The sequence below is a fragment of the Triticum urartu genome, chromosome 7A (genome assembly GCF_056163025.1).
Source record: "Triticum urartu cultivar PI428250 chromosome 7A, HENAU_Tu73, whole genome shotgun sequence".
NCBI classification, from domain to species: Eukaryota; Viridiplantae; Streptophyta; class Magnoliopsida; order Poales; family Poaceae; genus Triticum; species Triticum urartu.
Window position 1 is genome coordinate 695,386,589 of NC_141879.1, and position 27,542 is coordinate 695,414,130.

Below are 27,542 nucleotides of genomic sequence, written 5' to 3' on the forward strand. Positions count from 1 at the left end.
AACGACGAGGAGGATCGGGTGATTGTCGTTCGGCGGAATGACATGAAGGAAGATGGTGGGATGTTGTCGGCAAGGTGGTGGAAGATGATCGTTGATGGGAGCGGTGGTGCCGAGGTTGGGTGCCGGAAGATCTCGTCACGATCGTCAGCCAAGGTCGGATGTGTCAAGAAGTTGGGTCAGCACGGTCAGTCGTTCGGTCAGTCAGTCGTCATCATTGTGTCAACATCATCATGTCCAAGTGCTCGTCTCTGTGAGGAGGCAATTAAGATGAAGCACGTCCAACTCGTCTATGTGTCTCGACGGGATGATCAAGTTCAACTACGCAGGGGCGGTAAACCAGTGAAGGTGAGCCTCTTCAATGAGGACATGTCTTTACATGACGCTGGAATGCATGGTGTAGTGCACGGGATGGTGTGATCCACAAGAAGTCGGCGTGTATCTTACTAGGGTGAATGGTGAAGTCCACCGGGTGGTGTATTCCACAAATTACTAGCGAGGATGGGAAGTCCAAGGCATAGTTGGATTGGTCCGTAAATTCGCCAAGTTAAAATTAGGAAGAGATTGTTGCGAGCAATCAAGACCGTCAATTTTACTTGTCCTGGTGCGTGCAGATGAGCGACAAGGGATGATTAACAACAAGTCAAGATGAGAGAAGCACTGAAGGCAAGGGTTAAGATTAGGGGGAGATTGTTAGAGTAATCTTGGGCTATGTAGAAGAACTGGTCTGGTTTATGTGAAAGTTTGGGTCATAAGCTAGCTAGTAACGTGAGGTCTGGCTAGTTAGATTAGGTCTCCTGGTGTGCTAGAGACAGGGATTTTCAATACGAGTAGGATTGGGTTTGTGTCAAGGTCTGTGGCTGCTTGTGTGTATATATATGTAAGCAGGGTGGCATCAGATTCTATCGATCGTGAGAAAACGGGGAAAATCAATAAACAGAAAAAGGGCATGACATGGGTCCTTGGCTATCAGTTTTTCATGCTCGTTTACATCGTGTGATTTCATGTGATAGATCATGTGGGTGGTGTTCCAACAATTAATATCTGAGCTAGGTCGATTTGAAGCCCAGCTTGCCCCGGGGTCGTGACCCGACTAGTGCTTCGGGGCGGGCAATATAGTCATTGGGTAGTGCAGCGATGAGGAGGATCGGGTGATTGTCATTCGGCGGAATAACATGAAGGAAGACGGCGGGATGTCATCGGGAAGGTGGTGGAAGGTGATCATTCATGGGAGCGGTGGTGCCGAGGTTGGGTGCCGGGAGATCTTGCCAAGATCGTCAGTCGGTGTCGGATGTGTCAAGAAGTCGGGCGGGTCAGCACGGCCAGTCGTTCGGTCAGTCGGTCGTCATCGTCGTGTCAGCGTCATCATGTTCAAGTGCTCGTCTCCGTGAGGAGGCATTGAAGATGAAGCATGTCCAAGTCGTCTATGTGTCCTGATGGGAGGATCAACTACAACTATGCATGGGCGGTAAACCCGTGAAGGCGAGCCTCTTCAATGAGGTCATGTCTCTACATGAGACTGGAGTGCATGGTGTAGTGCACAGGGTGGTGTGATCCACATGGAGTCGGCGTGTATCTTACTAGGGTGGATAATGAAATCCACCGAGTGATATATTCCATAGGTTACTAGCGAGACTGGATAGTCCAAGGCATAGTTGAATCTGTCCGTAAGTTAGCCAAGTTAAATTTAGGGTGAGATTGTTGCGAGCAATCATGACCGTCAATTTTACTTATTGTGGCGTGAGCAGATGAGCGACAAGGGATGATCAACAACGACTCAAGATCAGAGAAGCAGTGAAGTCAAGGATTAAGATTAGGGAAAGATTGTTAGAGTAATCTTGAGCTATGTAGAAGTGTTGGTCTGGTTTATGTGAAAGTTTGGGTTGTAAGCTAGCTAGTAACGTGAGGTCTGGCTAGTTAGATTATGTGTCCTGGTGTGCTAACAGTGCATCAAGTAGTAGGAGTCCGGTTAGGACTTGTATATGTGTCCAGCGTGTTTACGGTAGAATTTTCAATACGAGTAGGATTGGGTTTGTGTTATGGTTGGTGGCTGCTTGTGCGTATATATACGCAGCAGGGAGGTATCAGATTGTATTGATAGTGAGAAATAAGAGAAAATCAATAAAGAGGAAAAAAGGAACGACAAGGATCCTTGGCTATCAGTTTTTCATGTGCGTGTTCGTCGTCTGATTTGATGTGATCGATTATGTGGGCGGTGTTCCAACAGACGGTGCGGTCGACTGTTTGGCGTTGCTTTGTGGTGCAATGCTACCGTTTGGTTGTGACAGGATCTTTTTTGTTGCGAGGTCGTCCGCGTGTACCCCATGTCGGGTTTGTAATCTAGGTTTTCGCCCGGTTTTTCTATAATTAACCGGGTAACTCTCGTCTTCTTAATCAATGAAAATGGTAAATCTTTTGCCCCGTTTCAAAAAAAATTACTCATTCACTCTATATCTTATATCTTCATATGTAACAAATGCAGGGGCCTACCTTCGGGAACTATAAGGCCATTTGGATGCTCAAAAGAATGTCTTAAAAGAGTTGAATCGTGTGCCGAACCCTCCCAGCCCACACAAACATAAGTGAACAACAAATCAAAGTCAACCGGCGCAAAAAAAATAAGGTAGGGAATGGTTTCCTGCCACGAAATCTGTCAACTATTCGAGATGGAACATTACATGAAACATGTGTACCATCAATAGCACCAATACAGTCCTAAACATCCAAGTACAATAAATTAGTAATACACATACTGCACTATGAAGTTATTTTAAAATTTATGGGTAACTAGATGGGCACTGACCTATACCTTAAAATAGGGATGAAATCGTGGGTTGCCTTGAATTTTTTATGGTGTATCAAGTGTTCGATGCCTAAGCATTTATGGTCCAGGTTTTCCAATTGCAAATAAAACTCTATTGAAGTAACGACTCACTGTCTCACCTGACCTTGTGAAATGGAAACTAATGTCGATATTTTTCTTATGGTGCCCTACTGTAGTGAGGAACATGGAAACTTGCTCCTCTATAGTACAATGCCACGTATCTTTAAGTGGACCCATACTCCGTAATTTATCACACAGTTTGAAGAAAACTGATTTCCCCATACGCAATTCGCCAATGCAGTGTTTCTCCTCACCGCAATACAATTTCCGTAAATATGCCATTCTTTCTTTATTTCTCTCTAACAATGAGTATCTTGTAGGTTGACTAGAGTTGCTTAGATATATGATCAATGAACAATATGCCACTAGAAAAGCACTGAGCGCACTGTCGTCCATCTATAAATAAATCAAAGAAGATTGAATATTAATGACTCACACAACACAGTGTCTTTAGTATATACGCAGTCTAGGACTATCATAGACAAATCTTTGTTGATACAAATGAAAATAAGATGCAGGCACAAGACAAAAACAGAGGAGGCTCTGTTCATTTTGAAAATACATATGCAGAACTAATGAATCAGTTCAGATGCATGCTAAGTAGATAGCTCCGTATGCATGATTCACTATAGAAAAAATTAAGGATTCAGATGCAGATGCATCATACATGTTCCAGTAAAATCAATACCTGTCTTGCACTCCTATAAGCTAGTACTCAATTGCAGTTTGGCTTGAAATAAAAATCAAGTGTTGCCTGCCTGCCAACAATAGTATCCTTCCCAACCCCAACGCCACAGTGGCATTATACTAGAGTTTGCTATCACCTTAGCCGTACCAATCTAACCCCAAAGCCAGCACACCCAACAGGAATCCAACCTTGAATAAGACCACATGGAGTATAGAAGATAGTATTTAGGATTTGTAACTTCTAGTACTAATCAATTACTAAACCAGCTAATCTATTGCCAAGAAAAACGCACACGCATACACAAGAGAATTCAAGAGATGGAGGCAGACACAGAGCTGAGCAAGGCGGATGAAGGCTTTTGCTTTCAAATCTGGAGTGCCTTCTGCTAATCATGGAGGGGAACTTGGGCCATGTCACTTGATTTATCTCTGCAGCTGACGGAGGATACAGAGACTTCGGGGGATTTCGTTGGGGATGCGGAAAAATCAGGGGGAAAATGGAGGACGCCGGAGTGGAGAACGAAGATGTAGGGATTTGTTGCAGACGAACTTATTCATCCGGAGAGTTCCGCGTAGAATTTTTCGCGCGTTCCGGCTTTGCCGTCGAGGACGAGCCGAATCGGCTCTCCCCGCGGAGCGAGGATTTTCTGGCCCAGTGAGGCTAACTGCCCCAAAAAGGTCGGATATATTTACGCTACCAAGCGGCAAGTCTAGCCTAGCAAGGCAAAAACGGTTTTTGCCAAGGAACCAAACACAGCCATAGTCAAATTTGATATTTTTTAGAAACTTTGGAACAATTACAGTAAAAACTACATGTTTCTAGTAGTAATCTCTTAAATTTTAAGCTTATTTGAAGATAAAGGAATTAAGAGATAAAGGCTATAATTTGCTAAACAAATTCAAAATTTGGTTAAAAAATTGATATTTTTTAAAATAAAAAAAAGATCTAACCAGTACTACATGTTTCCAATAGTAATCTAGTAAAGTTCAAGCTTGTTTATAGAAAAAGGATTGGGAGATAATGACCTGCGTCAGGAAATAATTGTCGTTCAAATGTATCTAGACGCATTTTAGTGCTGGATATATCCGTCTGGCCAACAAGTATTTCCGGGCGGAGGGACTATTAGCTAGATAGAATTAAATTTCCGTTCCAAATTTGATGTTTTACAAAAATCAGAAAATGGGAGTAATAATACATATATTTTCAGTAGTATTCTGGCAAAATCTTAGCTTATTTGGACAAAATGATTAGGAGATAATGCCTTTTTCTCTTCAAAATGATGTTTAGTTTTCTCGCCATTAACTTTAAGCCCTTCAATTTCTTTCTGGATTCGCCACTGAAGCTGTGCATACAATGCATACAGACACACCTGTGCCGGTGCAGTTTCCTTCTCAGTGAGGCTGTATCTCTCTCAGCACAATAATATTGCATGGAGGGGACGAGTGATCGCTACGGTGGCCACAATGGCAGCGAGATTCTGCCGCCCAAGCAAGCTGTGGTGGTCCAGGCGCCGCAGCCGGCGGTGCTGCACAAGGTTATGGCTCAGCCGACGCAGAGCTCGGCGAGCAAGATGAAAGGGAAGGTGAAGGAGACCTTTTTCCCCGATGACCCGTTCCGGAGCTTCAAGGGGCAGCCGCTGCGGAAGAAGTGGCTGATGGCAGTCAAGTACCTGTTCCCCATCGTGGAGTGGCTTCCCAGCTACTCGTTGTCCCTCTTCAGGTCCGATCTCATCGCCGGCCTCACCATTGCCAGCGTCGCCATTCCTCAGGCATGTGCACGCACTAATGATTCCTAGACAAGATTATTGGTTTACATAGCGTTTATCATGTGCATGCAGATGAAATTGCTGTAGCCTCTAACAATTCTGAAGCTAACCTGTGCATGCATGACTGATTCTCCACGAACGCCCTGCCTTACCAACTGTGCTGGTCCTACTGTCTTCCATGTGTGCTCTTTGCAGGGTATTAGCTACGCGAAGTTGGCAGACCTGCCTCCGATCATAGGCCTATGTAAGTATGCATATGCTTTCCCTTTCTTTCTTTTTATGGTAATATTTCTTATTTATATCATAACAATCATAGTATAAGCCATGTAAATACTGAGCTGACAAAACTGAAAAGAGAGCAGAAGGCTAGCATTTGAACAGAGGAATATCAGCCAAGAAGGAAAAATTACAATCAAGACCGAAAATCAACTCAGCTTGACATCAACACCCATCACCTGCCTCTGGCACCACCAACGAAGAAAATGATGCATGTGTTTTCCCTTTCTGCAGGCGGTAATAAATAATTGCCGTATCCATCATACATGTGCGCAGATTCGAGCTTCGTGCCGCCGCTCGTGTACACGGTGCTGGGGAGCTCCCGTGACCTGGCGGTGGGCCCGACGTCGATCACGTCGCTCATCATGGGGGCCATGCTGCAAAAGGGGGTGCCGGTGAGCCCCTCCGCGGAGCCGATGCTGTTCGTGCAGCTCGCCTTAACCTCCACCTTGTTCGCCGGCCTCTTGCAAGCCTCCCTCGGCATCCTCAGGTACTTGCAACAATCTGCTGCATCCAACAACCAACCTGTTTAAATGAAAGATCGATGCACATGCACCGGCGCACTAATAATGCATGTGTTGTTGTTGTTCGATGGTGCAGGTTGGGTTTCATCATCGACTTCTTGTCCAAGGCGACGCTGCTGGGGTTCATGGCGGGCGCGGCGATCATCGTGTCGCTGCAGCAGCTCAAGGAACTACTGGGTATCGTCCACTTCACTGACAAGATGGACATCGTCCCCGTCATGGCCTCCGTCTTCCAGCACACCGACGAGGTCACCCATTCATCCATCTAGCTCTGAACCCCTGCTGGATGCATATATACAGGCACATCTATGCACGGTGCGTGCATATGCATGCTTAGCTAATGGTTGATTTCATGCAGTGGTCGTGGCAGACGATACTGATGGGGGCATGCTTCCTCGTGCTCCTGCTGTCAGCCAGACATGTGGTACGTGCATGCGGCCGCGCGCTTCCTTTCTTCAATTCAGCCCTTGTGCTGTACCGTTGACTGGCATCGAACGTCTACTGTCTTGCGCGCAAATGCTGTTTTTCTCAAGCTATACTTAAATAGCAAAGTGCTCGTGGCAACCCTGTTTAACTCCCGTTTTGCTGAACTATCACAGACCATTTCATTTTCAGAACCTAAAATTAGAACTTTTTTTTCACCTGTTGATTGTACCTAACTCCTGCAGCAGTACTTATTCATCTGGCTCTAATGTGAATATACAGAGCATGAGATGGCCAGAGTTCTTCTGGATTTCAGCATGTGCTCCCTTGGTATCTATCATCATATCCACGGTGCTCATTTTCCTCTTCAAAGGAGAGAACCACAACATAAGCATTGTAAGAAACAATAAAACGGAATATTTTTTCATATATTACAACTGTGGTATGCAACATGATGGAAAACAGGAAGTGTATGCATCTTTTCGCCGCAGATTGGGCCGCTCAAATGTGGCCTGAATCACCCCTCATGGGACAAACTACTCTTTGATCCAAAATATCTAGGACTAACCATGAAGACTGGCCTCGTCATCGGTATCATCTCCCTTACAGTACGCTAATCATCCTATGCATAACCTCACATTGCATTAGAAATTAGAAAAGTAGTTGAAATTTATTTTTCATAACTGTTGCCGCTAACAAGCTGACATGTGCTCTAAATTTTACTCTGTCAGGAAGGAGTGGCTGTTGGCAGGACATTTGCTTCAATCAAGGACTACCAGGTGGATGGTAACAAAGAGATGATGGCCATTGGGTTGATGAACATTGTGGGCTCATGTACATCATGCTATGTTACAACAGGTAACCTACATTTTCGGACTAAAATGGCCTCCAGTATGTTCTTGCATTCCCGACAAGGCTCCCAGACTCCGCATCATATGATGCACACAACCATAGGAAGAAAGACTGATTGCTCTCTCTATTCCCATCAGGAGGATTTTCTCGCTCTGCTGTGAATCATAATGCCGGCTGCAAGACCGCCATGTCCAATGTGATCATGGCGCTAACAGTCATGGTCACGCTGTTGTTTCTCATGCCATTGTTTGTCTACACCCCGAATGTTGTCCTTGGAGCCATCATAATTGTTGCTGTCATTGGCCTGCTCGATTTTTCTGCTGCATACCACATCTGGAAGATGGATAAGATGGATTTCCTCGTGTGTTTCTGTGCATTTTCTGGTGTCATCTTCCTCTCAGTCCAACAAGGCCTCGCAATAGCGGTAACCAACACAAATATTGTATTACTTATTTTTCTGTAGTGGGAGTTGATAGTTGAATATTTTTTTGGTTACTGAAATTGCCAAATTTGTAGGTTGGTATATCTGTATTTAGGGTACTGATGCAAATCACAAGGCCAAGGATGATAATTAAAGGGAACATAAAGGGAACGGATATTTACCGAAACGTCCATCAGTATGAGGAGGCTCAGAGAGTTCCTGGGTTCTTGATACTAACAGTTGAGGCTCCTATAAACTTCACAAACACCAACTATTTGAATGAAAGGTAAAAGAAACATCAAATTCTACAAAGGGATGTTGAAGTTAGGTTGTTTTGAACAAGTTACAATGCAATATTTCATTTGTAGGACTAAAAGATGGATAGAGGATGAAAGTTTTTCAGCGAATAAACAAACCGAACTCCGTTTCGTAATCTTTGATCTATCAGGTTTGTAACCCCCAACAAAAAAAATTGTTCACTTCTCAGTTTAGCATCAGACCTCACTACTAACTAGTGAATGTTACTCCCTCCATTCTACAATATAAGATGTATCAGTTTTGTGCAAATCAAATAGTTGTATGTTTGGCCAAGACTAGAGGGTAAAATATCAACATATGCAATACCTAATAGATAAAATATGAAAATACTTTTCATGATGGATCAAATGATATAAATTTGGTATTGTAGATATTGATATATTTTTGTACTAACTTGGTCAAACATGCACATGTTTGACTTTTAGAAAAACTAATACACCTTATATTTTGGAATGGAGGGAGTATGTTTTTGGGAACAAACGATTCCCTTCTTTCCATATGCACATGCATGCATCCACTAAGGACAAATTTGATGTCATCATAAATTCTCCTCGTTTCAAAATTTTAAAATGTTTTGTAGCTGAAATTGTTGGTGGATTCAAATTTTGTTTTGTCCATTCAATCCGTTGCAATGAGACGTTCGAAACTAGATCTCATGTAGTTATGTTTTGACGACTTTTTCGGTCAAAAGTCACCATGTTGTTTACCGAGAAATTTCTGGCACTAGTAGAAAACGGAGCTTTAAAACCGGTTCGTAAGGGCCTTTAGTGCCGGTTCCATAACCGGCACTAATTGGTGGGCACTAAAGCCCCCCCCCCCTTTAGTACCGGTTCGGCACAAACCGGCGCTAAAGTGCCACCACGTGGCGTGAGCTCGCGCCCTGGTATGGGGGACCTTTAGTACCGGTTGGTGTTACCAACCGGTACTAAAGGTTTTTTTTTGAATTTTTTTTTTTGAAAATTTTGGAAAAAGAATTTGATTATTTTTTTTTGATTTTTAATTTTTCTGAATTATTTGGTGATTTAGTCTCTAATCACCTCTCTTAACTGCTCAAGTGTGGATCACTCATTTCAAATCATCTAACTTCCCGACCGGTCACTCATCCCTCTCACTACTCCAGCCTGAGCACGCTTAACTTTCGGATTCTATTCCCCTTCGTTTCCAAGTCTGCACTTGTTGTTTTCCTGACAATAGTAAGATGCAAATCCTATTAACCCTCAGGAGTTTAGCTTGAGCATGAAGTCACACATTTCACTGTTTGAGTTTGAAACTATTATTCTAAAAAAACAGTAATTATTTAGTAACACTAATATTTCTTGAATAAGTTTGACCACAGTTTGACCATAGTTTGACCAGATTTGACCAAAATTTAAAAAATTGAAATAATTATTTAGTAACACTAATATTCTTGAATAATTATGTAGTAACATTAATACTTCTTGAATAAGTAGTTTGACCAGATTTAACCAAATTTTTTTAAAAAACTGAAATTTGACCATATCTTTTTTTCCTTTTGGAATTTGAGGATTCTAAAAAATTCCAAACAGGCCATAGGCGGTCTCCATCGGATGCGGATTTTCGTGCTGAATTTTTTGATATATTATACGTTTTTTTCCGACATCGTATGCAAAAGTTATAGCCGTTTTACATTTTCCCTACACTTTTTGCAAAACATGTCCAAAATTAAGTTTTCAAATTTTCCTAACTAGTAGATGTAGTAATATAACTATCTCTCGAAGGATTTTATTTTTTAAAGTTTTTATCATTTTCTTTTGATTTTTTCAGAACTGAAATGGCGACAGGGGGGGGGGGGCAGAGTTTGAAAATTGCCCTATAGTGCCGGTTTGTGTCACAAACCGGTACTATAGGTCAGACCCCTTTAGTACCGGTTCGTGGCACAAACCGGTATTAAAGGTTAGCCCTTTAGTACCGGTTCGTGCCACGAACCGGTACTAAAGGTGATCGTGGGGCCCCAGCCTGACGCCAGCCTGCCATCACCCCTTTAGTACCGGTTCGTGCCACGAACCGGTACTAAAGGTTCAACACGAACCGGCATTAATGCATAGTCGTTCGAACCGGCACTAATGGTACCATTAGTGCCGGCTCAAATTCAAACCGGCACTAATGTGCTTCACGTTTGACCCCTTTTCTACTAGTGTGGATCATAAAAATGATTCACCTAGCCTTCTTCCCACATGCACATGCATGCATGCACCAGGGGAGAAAAGTTGATGTCGTCATGGATTCTGCCAATTTTAAAAATTCAAAATGATATGTAGCTAGCTCAAGCAGTTATTCTAGTTCAAAATTGGTTTTCACCATTAATTAAATTTGTTGCAGCGAGACCTTCGAAATTAGATCTCATGTGGGTATGTTTTGATGACTATACGTATTTTACCATATTGTTTACACCGAAGTTACCTGCATGAAAACGTAAACTTTTTTTTGCCACATTTCAATGTTTTTGTTAGCTGAAAGTTATCACCCGGTAGTACAAGAGTTACCCATAATGTTCATGTGTTATTACCAGCGAAGATTATGTGGGTTGTCGAATTACTTGTGGACAGTTGTTGAATCCAAACACTTAGCAATGTAGCAGGGGAACCTACGCTGGTGAATGTGACCTAACACACTAGAGAAAATGTAGCAGGGGAACCTAGTAACTATACTTGTCTCATGTTGGTAAGTATAGCATGGTGGATAGGCTCTTAGCTACATAACCATTATGCTTGAAATTGTGGCATGGGCAGCCTCGTAAGTCTAGCATGAACAGACCGATAACAATGACATGAGAAGGGTAGTAACTATAGTACAAGCAGGGTGGTAGCTATAGCATGAGAAATTGCGATAACTTCAGCATGAGTAGTTATGAACCGGTGTAAAAAGTTCAGAAAATACCTTGTGAGCCGGTGGAGGATGTGAAGAAAAATGGGTGGAACCATGTAAACTAGTAGCGAATTGTGCGGGAGTAACGGTAGAATCATCGGTTTGGTTGCTATATTTTTGGAGTTCAAACTTCTAATACCAAGGTACAAGTAGCATGTAGGGCGTGTTCTAAAACTTCCCAGCTTCTCCAAAACTTCCTAGTTTCAGTTTCTTGATTCAGCTGGCGACTGGAAAAGGGTCCGGCTGCCTCATAGCTTCTCCGAGCGCCATGTTGAGCTGGCAGCCCAGCTGTGGGACTGCAGGCCTGTCCGTTGCCACCTTGGGCTGGCTCAAAGCAGCCCATTGTAGACCGAACGAGGAGGAGCGGGTTCGTGTGGTACCTCTACGAGTGAGGAGTAGTTGAGGGATCGAATCATTTTCTTTGGCGGTGGCATTACAGACTTAAATAAGTCCAGCTCCAGATTCCTGTAAACGTGGAGTTGGGTTTTCCCCGCTTCAGAAACTTGCACTACAGCCCAATATGGCTTCGGGAATTTTATCTTCCTGGAGCTGACATGTTCGGGCTGGTTCCTCACTGAGAATTTGTGCGACTCAAAAGAGAAACTTGTGCTCTATGTAATCAAAACAGTGTGCTACTCAACTGGCTGGTGTGTTGGAATTAGCACGGAGTGCTTGGGTTTGATTCCCATCCACCGCGTAATTTTTTGGCTTTATAACATGGACTTGGGGGAGAACGTACCGAAGTTAGCGATCGTGAGCATGCAAAAAAATCAACAGAGGAAACGAGCCTGAGCTAGAGATCGATGTGAGAACCTAGCCCAGATGTGGAGATGTGGCTGGCGAAGCATGTAGAAAAAATAAATAGAGGAAACACACCTGCACGTCAGGATACAATCTATAGAAGTATGGGCTTGCTCGAGACCAAGCGCATGGGACGACCAACGATTCGTTCGATTTTATCACTATTTATGTATGTACTTGAGTGTTGGATGCATGTCAGAAATTTAGTATTTTCAGTAGCGTTTTCACTGACACATCTTGTTTTATCTCTTCAGCTGTCCCTGCAATTGATACAAGTGGGATAGCGTTCCTCATTGACCTAAAGAAACCAACAGAGAGACTTGGCCTAGAGGTAAATATATATATACTGAATTTTATGTTCATAAGCTGCCAATTTTAGTTACATGGCAAATTAACAGTTTTTTCCTCTGCCTTTGCAGCTTGTACTTGTGAATCCAACTGGAGAGGTAATGGAGAAAATACAGCGAGCGAACGACACACACAACCATTTCAGGCCAGATTGTCTCTATTTGACCATCGGGGAAGCAATTGCCTCACTTTCTGGAGAGGCCAGTATGGCAACACCATAGAGTGGTCTGCCGACTTATTATTTTGATCATCTGATTGCACTGCTGAACTTTCTCATAGCCTTCTCATCCACGAAAGTGCCTGCAACAAAGCCCCTTAGAACTTGGTTTATTGCTATATTCCTTTCCTTTCCAATCTATGATGGAAATTAGGTATGTGAATGGAATTTAGGTACAAGGTAACTAACATTTGGACTCGGAGTTGTATTGTGTTTATAGGATATGGAGTTGTGTCCTAGGCCTCGTGTATAATATGGGGGCAACACATACAATATAATCTATACCAACATAATAGCACAGGCGCGCAGGGGGAGCCGGCGGCGTGTGCCGGTGCCCGGGAGTCCGGGGTGTGATATTGTGACGGTGTCACGTGGAGGAGCGCCCGTAATCAGTCCCCGGGCATGTAGCCGAGTCTAGTGACCTCGTTAACAAATCTCGGTGTCACACCTCAGCTTGCCATCCTCGCCTCCCACACACACACACCCCTCGCGGCTGTGCGAGCCGTGGTCGCTGTAGTGCCGGACCATGGTCTAGAATCCCCGCAGGCGCCCTAGCGTCCTCTCTGAGACTCCTAACCTCACCAAATGGAGGTTTCGGCATCTTCATCTGCTGGTCGTAGAAAAATCCCTGCCAGTTGCAGCAGGTTCCAACCACGTTCAGAGGCTTTGCAGTGCCGCTGTGCTCCGTCGAAGCTTCCGACGTTACCAGCCGCAACACCAGCGAGCGCCGGCTCCATCATTTTCATCCAGCGGTTCCAACTTTTGTTCTGCAGTAGTATCTTTTGCACCTACCGACGTAGCACCAGCAATTGCCGATTCCAGCATTTCTAGACAACGGTTGCAACTTCGGGTCATAGTCATAGTTTTTTTTTGTGCACCGTAGCAGCTTTGCACAGTGTAGTTTCCAGCATCTTTGGCGATGGTTGCAGCTTTCCGCGACACTGGTTCCAGAATCCCGGCAATGTCTGTAGCTTCCGGCGACCATGGTTCCAACATCTGTCCGGACCGGTTCCAGCAACATCATGGCTTGATGTAGCATGTGCAGTTGTCGATCCCAGCATCTGGACCGGCAGCTCCTAGTTGCACGCATGCCGATTGCAACATCTCGACATGGCTGCTCCCAACACGCAGCACAGGTGCCAGCGAGTGGGTCTTGCCAATGCCACTCCCTCGCCTGTGTTGCTTGCCCCGGCCACAGCAGGCCTTGCAGCAACTACGTGCAAAAGGAAGCCATGCAGGACGATGGAGAAGAAGGGGCAGAGGAGGGACGAGTCCTGTGAAGAAGATACAGACGTTGCTGCCTTGCTGGGTTAGCGGAGTGCAATGGGATATCGGTCTTGGGCATGTCGGAGCTCCACTGGAGACCAGGGTGTCGGTGTTCTGGAGCTGCATGAAAGAGAGGTTGTAGTACGAATGAGTGGTGGGTGTGAGCCCTGGCGCGACCGACCCAAGCTTCGGCCAGTCGGCTATATTGAATCGTTTCCCAAAAAAATTCTGTGCAGACCAGCTGCAAATTAAATCCTATGCATACCCGACGCCAATGCCCCCATGTGTACAAGCATAGCATAGCGTCCACGGCCTCCTGGTCGAGTGCGCCTCCCTCGCGATGGCTCGCTTGTTCGGCTCGACCTGAAAGGATACCTCATGTCGCACATGACACAGCGGGGTCGCTCAAATCAGTTGACGACACACATGAGCTCACCATGCCCGCTCCAAACTGCCGCCGTCGCCTCTCTCCACGACGAGCCCCTACTCCACACAATCCCGTTGCCTGCGCCGCCGTCACCTTCCTTTGCATGGCGCCGCCCCACATCTGCATCCATTCACCGTCGGTTCCCCTTCCTCATCTTGGCCGCCATCGCCTCCATCCCCACGGCGCCACCCAGACTCCCTTCTCCCCATTGCCACACTAGACCCTGGAGATAGCAGATGCAAACCGCTAGCGGCGGAGGGGCAGGGATCAGCGCAGTAGCACGCGGCGGTAATTGAATATTTATGCTAGATATTATGTAGAAATCAGAGGTTTTATTGTTTTCTAAGAAATTGGTTAGGATCCATAGCCTTGATTGAATTTTGGAGCAACTGAAGGTATTGCAGCCGTACTGAACTGTCCAGACATGCATTTTAATTTAGTACTTGATATCCCAAAAATGCTAGACATACAAAGACTTACACGCTTTTACATGCTCCTTCCATCTAACAACAAATCACAAACCTCTTCCCCCTGATTTTCAGGGGGGTGGGCCGCCCCGCTCACCTATTGACCAATCAAGGTTAATCATCCTGTAAAAGCCTGTAAATCGTTTGTACGTGTAGATTGCCGCTTGATATCCCATATTGTTGCTCTCGTTTGGCCTCTCGGCAGCCATAAGGAGGCCGAGGCAGGAGGTAAGTTTCCTCAATCTCATCTATTTTCTTCTTCTTCCTCCAAACTTCCAAACCCTACCACAACTTTGCCGGATTTCTCTACTCGTCCAATTTCAGTTTAAATCCTTCCGCATGATCGATCTACGGTATGTTTCTCCTTCGTCCCCAACTTACTTTTCGTGAATCCATGTTCTATGTGCCTAGCATTGGCATGCCTAGGATATGCCTACTTTTGACCCAAATTATAATTTTGGCTTGGATACGTTGATGTTTTTAGAGGAATATAATGTTTTAGTTCTTGTAGGATCACTATTGTATCATTCTACTGGACTGAAAAATTATTTTGTAGAGAAGTTTACGAGGAGGTCCACACCGGTCACTCGTGCTGAAGTACCAAGTTCATCCGTGGGTGCCGTACAAATGCAGCAAGTTTACACACAGGGGATCGTCTTCACCACCGTGAGGCCAAGAACAAATACAAGAAGCTGAGCATGATGAAGACCACCTATTAGTATTGTGCCTCTAAACGATAGATGTTGAGGCTTCATCTCCTGAGAGAATTCATTGTTCTTCGCCAGGAACTATCCGGTGAGAATGAGTTGTTAATCCCAAGGATATGCGTATATCTATGATTCATTTAGTCACCTATTTATGGGTTGAAGTTCTGACAAAGTCCTCACTCTTTAGCAGTACTGTTTAAGGGAAATACCCTTTGGCTCTGGCATGTATATACACCCTATATGGGGTATTTTTTTAATAATTAAACAAAAATTCAAAGTACTTCAAAAGTATTTTTAGATTAAACTTGACTTACTTGCGCACTAGTATATAAATTTTCACAAAAAAAACCTACCTTGACTTCACAACGAAAAAGACAAAATTTATTTGCTATTATAGGTCACTATTCATGCTATTTTGACCGAAAAATTGTCTTTTTTGAAAAGAAGTCAAAGAGGAATTTTTCCTTTTGTGGAACTTTTCTCACTTGTACAATAAAAGGCCAAGTTTATTTCAAAAATATTTTCAGAAATTTTTGACTTTTTGTTGAATTGCTATTATTTTTTCCCATAGAGGGTACATATGTACCAGGAACCAAAAGTTCCCTTCCTACTGTTTAAGCATAACAGACACGATATAGATGGCTTGTTGCACCATTTGCCTGTAGTTGCTTTAGTTTAGAAATGTAAATAAGAAAATGTAATGTATGTCCTGTAAACTAAAAAAAGCTAGTCCAAAGTACACCTTATGCTAGTAAAGATGACTGCAACTACATTAACAGTTTTAGCATTTACCAATAAATTTTTGGTCTTAATTGATGATCAATCTTCTCAAAATTTATTCGTAAATTAATTTTCTGCCTCAACTGAACAATGTATGCCTCGGCTGGACCCATATTGAACTATTATCCATGTTGACAGTATACTGATTTTAGGAGGATGGCTGGTGGGTTTTTCGGTTCCACGATATCATTATCCTATCAGGGCAGTGTGCAGAAGCTCCTAGACCTAGGTCAGTACAAAGGGCCGGCGAGGCAAAGAAATGTGAAGATCATGACAAACCAAGTAGTCAAGCCATCAGAGGTTCAGATGCCTCTAACATTTCCAACATAAGGGTGATTATAACAATGATGTCGAATCACGGGCAGCTGGATGCATAGAAAAAGTTTGCGTGTGTGTGTGAAAAATACTTCAAAAATACATATAACCTTTAAAAGCAAAAGTCCCGAAAATGAAGCAAGATCATTAAGGAAATAAATAAAAAATAAAAAATAAACAAACTTGTCTTGGCTTATGATGTCATTTTCGTGAGGTAGAAAAAAAATACTTTCATTGGTAGTAAACAACACCTTCCTAAACACCTAAAACCCCATATGGGTTGATACACTCGGACTACAAGTTGTTTCCTACCTTGAAAAGTGGCAGATGAGACTCTATTTGAAACCTTGTAGTTGCAACCCCGTTAGGCCCCATTTGAAAATTCGCAATTGTGACCTGCCTGAAAACTTGTTCTTGCAACCCTCCCTCCACCCTCTCACTTTGAAAGCACACACTTGTGAACCCATTTAAAAACTTGCAATTGTGACCCCCCCCCCCCCCCCACTAGTAGAAAAAGGGTCAAATGTGAAGCACATTAGTGCCGGTTTGTAAAAAAACTGGCACTAATGTGATCAATAGTACCGGTTCGTGGCGGCGATCAATAGTACTGGTTCGTGGCGAACCTTTAGTTGGTTCATGCCAAGAATCGGTACTAAAGAGGCTATGGCAGCCTGCGGTCAGGCTATGGCCCCACCATCACCATTCAGTGCCGGTTCGTACCACGAACCGGTACTAATGAAGTTATGGCAAGTTGTTTTTAGTCCCACCTCGCTTCCCTAACAAGGCTTTTACCATCTTAAATATGTTTATTCTCAAACTATCACAAGCACTTGGTCTTCATTGAACCCTATGTGTAGAATTTGTGGCCGCAATATGAGTCTTCACCGGTTTATAAATCGTTAAGGACTCATATTGACAATTCAGATTGTACATAAAAAGATCATTGATGATCAAAGTATTTTTGATGTATAAGATCATATTGACAATTCAGACTGTAAAGAAATATAAGATCATTATCTAAATGCTCTTATATTTTTTGCGTTCAGTATGCACCATTCAAAGTGACGCCATCAACTTTCAACCATTTCTGCCTTCATTTGTTATTTTTCATGCATTTAATGATTTGTTTTGAGAACTAAATGACCTGGAAATTGAAAAGCACTACAAATAAACTCTGAAAAAGTTGAAACTTGGCATGGTATCATCACTTCACCCACATAGATTGTTCAAAAAAGTAGAGAGGGTTACGGCAAAAACTGGATGCACTTCGTTTACAAACTGGACAATCTTTTTCGAAGTATTCGGGTTTCTGACGAAATTAAACTCATCTGTTACAAAGGCATTTCATTTTTTTAACTTATTACAACTCCAGACTTTTTGTGCATTCAGTATGCACCATTCAAAGCGACGCATCAACTTTCAACCATTTCTGCCTTCATTTGATATTTTTCATGCATTTAATGATTTGTTTTGAGCTAAATGACACTAAACTTTGTGCAGGCAGCGCACCACCTTTAGTACCTGTTGGTGGCTCCAACCGGTACTAAAGGGTGACCAGTACTACAGTTTCTTAGTAAGTTGTTTTTTAGTCCCACCTCGCCAAGAGAGAGGGACTAGGAGCGGTTTATAAGCCCTGAGTGCAGAGACGATGAAAAAGAGGCTCAATGCTCACGTTGCTTAGCTTCAAGCCTTGAGAAATATGGTAGACTGCACGGAGCTATGTGCAGTGCAGTTTATACTACTCCGAAAGGCTTGAAGCTAATTAACGACCATTGCACCTCTTTTTTATTTTTAATAACTTATTACAACTCCGGACTTCTTCTGTTATGCCAAAAACTAGATGCACTTCGTGTACAAACTGGTCAATCTCTTTCAAAGTATCAGGACCGGTTTCAGACGAAAACTCATCTGTTACACCGAAAGGCATGGTATGTAAAAATAAATGAATAGAAGAAAATAAATAAAGCAGAAAAGAAAAAACTATAGTAGAAAAGAAAAAAACTATATAAAAAACTACTCAGAAATAAATAGAAGAAAATAAATATAGCAGAAAAGAAAAAAACTACTCAGAAATAAATAGAAGAAAAAATAAAGCAGAAAAGAAAAAAACTATATCAAAAAATTTGGGGCGCTGCCCTGTGGGCCTGCTAGACCACGGGCATGCAATTTCAGGCCCACAAGGCCCAGCAGACTCACAGGGCAGCGCGCCGTAGTTAGGCCCAGAAGCCTGCTTATAGAAGAGTTTGAAAGGACAGCCGCGGCTTGATTTCTAAACTAGTATGGCTGCCCTTCGCCCGGTGATGTGGGACTAAACTTTGTGCAGGCAGCGCACCACCTTTAGTACCGGTTGGTGGCTCCAATCGGTACTAAAGGTGGTGCGCTGCCTGCACAAAGTTTAGTCCCACATCGTTGGTGGCTCCAACCGGTACTAAAGGCCTGCTCTTCCCGCCTCTTGGCCTGGCCAAAGTTGGCCTTTAGTACCGGTTGTCCAACCGGTACTAAAGGCCTCTTCTATATATACAACACTTATGAAAAATTTCTGTTAGTTCCTGTTCCGTCTTCGTCGCCGCGCGCCCCGTCCCCGTCGCCGTCGTCGCGCCCCGGCCGTCCCCGGCGTCGCGTGCGCCCCGGCCGTCCCCGCCCCCGTCGTCGCGCGCGCCCGGTCGTCCCCTTTCCCGTCGTCGCGCGCGGCGCCCCGGCCGTCCCCGTCCCCGTTGCGCCATCCCCGTTGTCACCCCCGTCGCGCCGCCACCCGTACGCCGCCGTCCCCGTCGTCGCCCCCGTCGCGCCGCCGCCCGTACGCCAGCCGCCCGTACGCCGCCGCCCCCGCTCGTACGTACACATACACACACATACACAATTTTTTTACTTATTTTCTGTTTTCTGTTTTTTAGATTAATGCATGTAAAATTGTTGATTAGATGAATGTCAAATGTTAGATATGAATTAGATAGAAAAGTTAAATATTAATTAGGTATATGAGATTTGAACTAGTTGAATTAATATATATATATAAATAGTTTATTTTTAGTAAATGCTTAGTTGAATTAATTAGTTGACTTAATTAATAGAACTTGTTGAATTAATAGAACTAGTTGAATTAGTTGAAATAATAGAACTAGTAATGTTTCACCTATATATAGAACTTAACTAGTTTATTTTTTCTGTTTTTTTTATTTTTTATATATATTTTTAGTTTATATAAATGTTAGATTAATGTCAAATGTTAGATGAATTAGAATTAGTTATTAATGTCAAATATTAGATAAATATTAGAATTAGTTAGATATTAATTAATGTTAGATAGTAAGTGTTTAATGTTTCACCTATATGAACATAGAAAATGTCGTCTGACGATGAAAAAGATTTCATTATGTGCGAACACTGTGAAGACCAATGCGGCATGTGTGACAGAAATTTCCTTGTTAATAATAGACGCTTCAGCATCAAGCTGGATGAGACATTCGAAGTGGATACAGTAAGTCACAGCGGCAAGTATTTTTTCGTAATAAAGCATGACTTATGCTTCATTTGCTTGAACTTATAATTTTAAATTTTCACTATTCTACTAGCGCATCCCCTGCCATGCTTGAATTTTTGTCTTGGATAAGATAGGTTTCAGTGCGATGAATGATATGGAGATAAAGAGAGTTTACTTGAAGACCGAGCATGGGTATACTTTCAACGTCAAATTATACAATGCAGACACATACACCTATTTTGAATGCAAAACTTGGCAAGCACTATGCAAGGCTTATGCATTTGAGTCTGATATGGTTATCACCTTTGATATTTGTCCGGAAGATGATATTGAAGGTAATAGAGACATCTGGGTCGATGTGCAGACGCCTTCAGTTCTACCATTATGTGAGTTTTTCTCAACCATGTTTATGTCTTTGATATTGTTTATTCAAAAATAGTTGACAACTAATTTCTATTGTCAGCTTATTTCGGTTTAAGCAAACATGTCCGGCGCTTGGTAGACAGGACCTGCTACTGTCTCGGGGCTGAACTAAACTGCGAGGAGATAAGTCATTATGTTTCATGGCTTAAAGATCTTCATACTGTCAAGACAAATTTTCTTCCTGCACTTAGAAATGTTAGTACGCAAAACGTGCGACCAATACTGATCGTATTGAACTACGGTCACATCTATAATGAAAAGATGGTAAGATTTTTACTATTTGTCATTAGTGCATCTTTTGCATACATTATTTTTGAAGCTAAACTTTCATTGCTAAGTATATTAATTATTATACGATGTTTTTCAACAGGGACTCCCGATGACAGTTGTGCCTCAGTGGATCGAGACAAAAGGTTGCATGTCAATGGTTAGCTTACGACCAAGATATCCTACATTGCACATGAGTGCATTTAGGATTTCTGAAAGCGATGAATGCTTAATAGTGAAAGATTGGAGCAAAATTGTTAACGATCGCAGAGAAGTACTAGGGGGCAGCAAGGAGAAGCACAACCCACGATTAGGAGACAGATTCATCTGCATGCTCCAGTATGATGAATCAGGAGAGCTATACATGTTCTATGCTATTTTACCTGAGAGGGAGCAGTAGGAGTGATTTAGCTAGTTCATGCTCTTAGTACTTGTCCTCTCATGTTCGTATTCTCGTCCTGAACTTAATTAATCTCAAATAGTGATTTGCTTGTGAACGCTTATAATATCATGACCATGTTGAACTCGATGATATCTTTGCTTCTGTTACAAGTGAATGTTTCTTCTTTAAGCTAGTGTTGGTGGTGATTAGATAGCGGTAATGACTATGATGATAAATAGTGGTAATGACGACTACGATGATTTTTAGCTAGCTAGTATATATATATATATAGTGTTGTTGGTGATGATATGATGCAAGAGTTTATTTCTATATTAATATGTGATGATGATGATGATGAGTTATTATATATATCATTTATGAAAGAAACCGCAAATTAGTTTGAACTAGATGGATCCTAGCTAAGTGATCAAGTATATATATATGCCATATCCATATCCATATCAAGTATAACAACTCATTATAACGTAAAACAATCCTAAATTAAATTGATAACACAAATTTAAAGGAAAAATAAAAAAATAAAACCAAAACCCACAAACATTTAGTACCGGTTGGTGTTACCAACCGGTACTAATGATCTACCGCACCCGTGGCCTGGCTCGTGCCACGTGGTTGCCCTTTAGCACCGGTTCGTGCTAAACCGGTACTAAAGGGGGGGGGGCCTTTAGTGCCCACACTTTAGTGTCGGTTACCGAACCGGCACTAAAGGGCCTTACGAACCGGTGCTATTGCCCGGTTCTGCACTAGTGCCCCTAACACATGCAGTTGCGACCCCATTGAAAACATGCAGTTGCGACCATATTTAAAAACTTGCAGTTGCAATCCCCCTTGAAAGCAAGCATTCCGAACCTATTTGAAAACATGTAGTTATGACCCCATTTGAAAATTTGCAGTGCCAACCCCATTGAGAATTTGCAATTGTGACCCTCTTGAAAATTTGCAGTTGCGAACCATTTGAAATTTGTAGTTGCGACCCCCTTCAAAAACATGAAGTTGCAACCCTATTTTGAGAACTTACAGTTGCGGTACTACTGAAAATTTGCATTTACGACCCCATTTGAAAACATGCAATTGAGACCCCTTTGAAAACATGCAGTTGCGACCCAATTTGCAAACAGCTGCGATCCCTATTGAAAACTTGCAATTGCGACCCTTCAGAACCTGCAGCTGCAACCCTTGAAGACTTGCAAATGTGACCCATTTCAAACTTGTTGTTACAAACCCCATGAAACTTGCAGCTGGGACATATTTAAAAGCTTGCAGTGGCCAAACAAACAAATAATGAATACGAGGGAAAAAATGAAAATGGTGCATTATTCCCCCTAAAATACGCCTCTCATAGCGCGAGACAGTGAAACACGCTTTTGTGCAAGCCTGCCTACGTGCGGCTCGTGAATACGGATAATAAGAATACACGGAAAACACAAATGAGAAATGAAAAAGAAGAATAAAGAAAAAAACGATAAATCTCATCCAATATAAATTAGTTACAAACTGTTTACATATAAAAAGGGAAAAGGGAAAACAGAAAGTAAGAAAAGATTGATAGCGAGAAAATAGTAAAGTAAATTAACACATAAAAGACACCAAATGAGAACAATAATAAGAAGACAAAATGCAGAAAAAGCTCACCTTGTTTCAGCTTCTCTCCCAAATCCAAATGTACGTATAGCCCAGGTCAACAACGAAAAAGTTGAAAAATTCATACTAGTTTTAAAAGACTAATGGAGAGTCCTTAACACACGAGACATGATATGAGATGTTAGACCATGGGTTGTTGCTGACTCGAATGTGGGTCCAGTTCACGTCTTTCAACCCGACCGCATCTATATATTGGATGTGTCGGTCAATCCTAGCCTACACGAAGAACAAATCGCATCTGCTTTGCCTCCACGCGCACTGCCCACCATCATTCCACTCGTTGCTGCTGCCGCCGCCGGCGATCCCGTCACGTCCACCACGTGCACAACTGTATGGGAGAGAAGACCTCAGAAACCACACCCCTTGAGATCTGGTATGGGAGAGGCCGACTAGGTTTTTGGGAGCATCTCCTACGTGACTGCTCGTCGCTGTACGTCCACGTCCACTATACATCGTCTACGCCCGTGTCATATTTGTCATCACCATGTCCACCACCACAGAAGCCGGCCGACTCGCTGCCGAGAAGGCCGTTGCTGAAAAGAAGGCCGCTGAGGATATCGCTGTCGTGGCTTCGTTTTGGCCTATTCGAGGGTATAACACGTTTATCCTGCTCCTATTTATTTCGGTGTTGCCGTATTGGTTTAGTTTTGTAAATGTTTCTGCTTTGTGTCTTGTACGTGTTTACGTGATCAAATATAAGTATATGTTTAATACTCCCTCCGTCTAGGTGAGTAAGTCATCTTAGGTTGTGCACCGTGACCAAGAAGGAGGGGAAAACGAGAGAACTTAATGTTTATTTGCTAATTAATAGCATTTCATGAAATGAACTAACCACTGCATGGCGTGTTTGCTAGTCTAAAGTCATTAAAAGCATGCACACCAACATTTTTTATTGGTTGATATGTCAAGAAACAAGAAACGAGGTAGAAGTTAATGCACCGCGTCTAAGTGTTTTGGGATTATTTGGTTTTCGTAAGATGACTTACACATCTAGACGAAGGGTGTACTGTCATTGCCATGCTCATGATTTATTTATTGATTATATTAATCAAAAAATTGTTTATATATTCAACAAACCCATGGATTTTGTTCAGAGTCTTTAGACAGGAGCACAACCGAACACATCTTGGCTAGCTGTGAATTTGGATGTGTGTACAGGGGCGATTTTACCGTACGGGCACCCTGGGCACGTGCCCGGGCTCGACGCCGCCAATTTCCCGAACTTCCAAGAGCTTCCGAAGCCACAAGAATCGCAAAAGTTGCTCATATAGGCTGAAAACTCGTGAAAATACGCTGCAAACTGGAAACTGCTGTATAACTGGGCCAACGTGGTCATTTTCTTGTCTATTGGGCCTTTCTTAGAACAACCAGGAGGTCATGCACCCGTTCGTAACGTGGGCCACAACCAACTCGAGAAAATCAGGAGAGGAATCGATCGATTTGTTGCCTGTTGAGTAGAGACGAGGAACTCGGGGAGATGGGAACGGGCGTTCGCACGGCACGCCCAAACCCTAGCTCGTTACTCCATTCTCGAAGACGATCTGGCCACTGGTGGAGGGCGGACTGCCGGAGGGCACGGTGAGCTGCAAGAGTGTTGGCGCGCGGCGAGGCCACTACTCTGTTGGGCAGATCACGTATAATCAAAAGTGCAAGCGCCGAGGCGGCGGCTCCTCCTGTGAAAATTTCATTCCGTCTCCGGCGGACGGTGGCTCTTTGCCGGCCGCAGTAGCCGTGCCAGCAGCACTGCCAAGTGTTCGACCAAAACAAAGCCGCGATCAAGAGGCAGCTAGCACCAAACTGTCAAAGAGGCTACCGCGGCACATGATAATTAGGTGAGTCATTCTCTGTAGTTTTACGAAAAATTGTGCAATTTAACATTGATTGTGTCGATTCAAATTATGTTTGTTCAAATTTCAGAATTGGGCATATTTTGATAGATCAGATATGTGATACTTGTGATTTTCGAAAGACCAAAATATTCTTTAGCTTACATTGTGCTCGGGCTTTAGCAATTCGCTAGCTCCGCCACTGTGTGTGTACCTACGTCGTAGCAGGTTAGCTTCCGATTACCTAGCGCGGCCGCAGGCCGGCCATGGCTGACCCGTGCCATTTTCCTCGCACTATATATATGCCGCACCTGTCCCTGGCTCAACACCAAAGAGCAGGCGAGTCGACACACACACACACACACCAAAGAGGCAAATAACAGGAGGAAACAAGATGCGTCCATCTAGGGACCTCCACCTCGCCGTCTCAGCCTCCGCGGTGCTCCTCTTCTTCTCCGCCTCCGTCCTCATCTTGGCCGTCCTTGCAGCCAGAGGCTAGCAGGAGACCGGTACGCTGACCTCCGTCCCCCTCCGCCGATCGATCCATCCATTAACATAACATAACCCCCATTGCCTTCCCTTCCGATGAACCCGTGCGTACATGTTTTGATGATTCGTGTCCGTTGTATGATGTCTTGATTGCAGAGCGCGACGGGGAGTTCAGCTCCTCAACCACTCCTACGCCCCCTCCAACGCCTCCATCGTCAACCGCGGCCACGACATTATGGTAGGGAACTGGATCGGATCGAAGCGTTTCTAATCAAAGTACTAATGGACAATGGCTGCTCAACTGATTACCGGCGTGCGCGATCTTGCCTGCATGCAAATGCAGGTGCGTTTCGAGGGCGACGCCGGCAGCGTGTCGATCGACGGCACAGAGTACCACCTCCGGCAGCTGCCCTGGCACGCGCCCACAGAGTACAGCGTCAACGGCCGCCAGTACGACATGGAGCTGCACATGGTGCACCAGAACACCCACAACAAGGCCACCATCATGAGCGTCTTCTTTTTTTTAAAAAAAAGGGTTGCCCACCCCCTCCCCCCCTCCCGCTTTATATTGTAAAGCACGGCCACCAAGCATCTGACAACACAGAGGCTCAAATGTAAAGCAGAAAACAGCAATGGTAGCAGCAAGGAGATAAGGAAGATTCAGCTGGGAGCACAGCGGAACAAGCCCCAATACAAAATAAGAAAGCTAAGAGCTAATCCGGCTCCGGGGGTGGTGGTGGAGACGGCGGTGCCATCGTGGCTGCAGTGGAGCAAAGACCTGTGATGATGACGTCAATGTTGTCCTGGTCACGCCGCTTGCTAAGCGGTCTCCATAGCTGTAAGAATCCACACAATTTGAAGACAGCGTCAATCACGCGGCAAGGTATCACGTGCTAGATGACTAGTTTATTGCACACGTTTCAGAGGGTCCAGACAAGGGCACCCATGGCCACCCATAGGGAGGGGCGCCTTATACAAGGGAAAATAAGGATTTCCCGGAACATGTCCGGGAGATTATCATGGCAGCATACCCCTCCAACTACCTCCCAGAAGCAAGTCCAGAGGAACCTTGCTACCTGACACTGAAAGAAAATATGGTTGGAGTCTTTCGGGTTCCACACAAAGGGCAGAGCCCATCACCCGGGACATTCCTCTTAAGCACTTCTGTGCCCGAAGGCAGGCGACCAGGGACCCATTGCCACAGGAAGATACGAATCTTCAGTGGCAATTTGATCTCCCATGGGACCGTAAGCTCGGTGGGGCCCGGAGTAGCTACAATGGCAATGATACAGGGATTTAGTGGTAAACACGCCACTTGGCTCGAGGTGCCCATGACCCCTTTCCGCACAAGCTGGAGGCATACCTGGACATGATCGCCAAGCAGCCGGAGAGGGAGGAGGAGGTGGGCGTGGTGGACGCCCGGGGTGCGAGAGGCGGGGCTAGCATGTACTACCGCTACGTGGGCTCCCTCACCACCCCACCCTGCTCCCAAGGGGTCATCTCGGCCATCGTCAAAGTGGTTTCATACTTTTAGACTAGTCATAGTGGAGAGTAATTTAAACTAACATGCATATGTTACTATCTTCATGGTGGGTAGTGTTATAGGAATGGTAACATAGATGTCTTCATTTATTATCTTGAAGAGTCATCTCGCAACGAAAAGCGCTATGTGACGGTAAACATATTATGTTACTCTATTTACCTCTTTACTTATTAACTACTTATCACATCATCATTTTTGCTTATGTAACACTTATGTAACTAGTAGTACCTATGTTACTTCCACTATGACCAGTTTTATTGGCCTTCACGCAATCGCGCCTCCACCTCTAATTGTTTGTGAATTGTACGTGAGGGGATTAGTAATTGTTTGTGAAACTTGTGCTTTCTCTTGCCGTTTCTGCAGGTTCGCACCGTGTCGCGGCACCAGCTGGAACTTCTCCGGGAGGCCGTCCATGACGCAAGTCTTTTTTGTTTTTAAATGCAAGCATATGTCTATTCTCCTGGTGTACTCAACTCTGTCTTTAATTCGGTTGACTAAAACATGGCTAAAATTCCAAAGTGATATGAAAGCTGCCTTTAATTCAGTTGATCTCAACAGTGGGGTAATTTTAGTTTCAGTCAGCTAAAAGAAAGGAAAACTCGGACTGATCTCCTTCCAACGTGCAGGAAATGGATAAGAACGCGACGCCTCGTCAGGAGCTCAACAATAGAGACATCAGCATGTTCCAGCCTATCCAGCAGAATAGAAATTGATTATTATGGGGTTCTTCGCTTTGATTGGTTTGGTACTTGGGCAGCCAGAGAGATGAAGTTGCATATTGTATACCTTCTTTTGTACTTCTTTCTCTCAATTTCGATGTCTTATAGCCTGTTAGATCAACTCTAACGAATCCCTATAATCGGTTAGAGAAGTAAAAATTTTGGTTTACTTCTCTAACTGGCATCTAGCCGAACTTGTAAAACCATTAAGTGAGAATAAATTAAAATCCTTGGCACCACAGACTCCTATATTTACGCAGCCACCAACCCATAGAGTAAAAATGTCCTCCTCTCCCCTGAGTAGCACCCACCCCGCCCCGCGTCACATCCACTCCAGCACCGCCCTTCTTGCCTCTGCCGGCCACCACGAGCAACCACTGACCCAACC

General features: G+C 43.8%; 1 protein-coding gene and 1 pseudogene across 1 annotated transcript; both read left to right on the forward strand.

Annotated features, from left to right (window-relative positions):
• The first annotated feature begins 4,998 nt into the window (after positions 1-4,998).
• LOC125524492 (putative sulfate transporter 3.3) lies at positions 4,999-12,404 on the forward strand. Its single transcript, XM_048689539.2, has 13 exons — positions 4,999-5,337; positions 5,530-5,578; positions 5,887-6,100; positions 6,211-6,382; positions 6,493-6,558; positions 6,840-6,953; positions 7,049-7,165; positions 7,289-7,415; positions 7,547-7,833; positions 7,926-8,116; positions 8,199-8,278; positions 12,090-12,166; positions 12,255-12,404. The coding sequence occupies exons 1-13, from the start codon at positions 4,999-5,001 to the stop codon at positions 12,402-12,404; spliced, it is 1,983 nt and encodes a 660-aa protein (XP_048545496.2).
• A 12,393-nt stretch (positions 12,405-24,797) lies between these two features.
• On the forward strand, positions 24,798-27,148 carry LOC147961651 (alpha carbonic anhydrase 7-like; annotated as a pseudogene).
• Positions 27,149-27,542: the final 394 nt, after the last annotated feature.

What these genes read in the sequence shown, in the direction of transcription:
- LOC125524492 (XM_048689539.2), top strand. Translation starts at nt 4,999, where the DNA reads ATGGAGGGGACGAGTGATCGCTACGGTGGCCACAATGGCAGCGAGATT. An exon ending in ACCAACTATTTGAATGAAAG is followed by an intron (nt 8,117 to 8,198) that starts GTAAAAGAAACA and finishes TTTCATTTGTAG; the next exon opens with GACTAAAAGATGGATAGAGG. An exon ending in CAGAGAGACTTGGCCTAGAG is followed by an intron (nt 12,167 to 12,254) that starts GTAAATATATAT and finishes CTGCCTTTGCAG; the next exon opens with CTTGTACTTGTGAATCCAAC.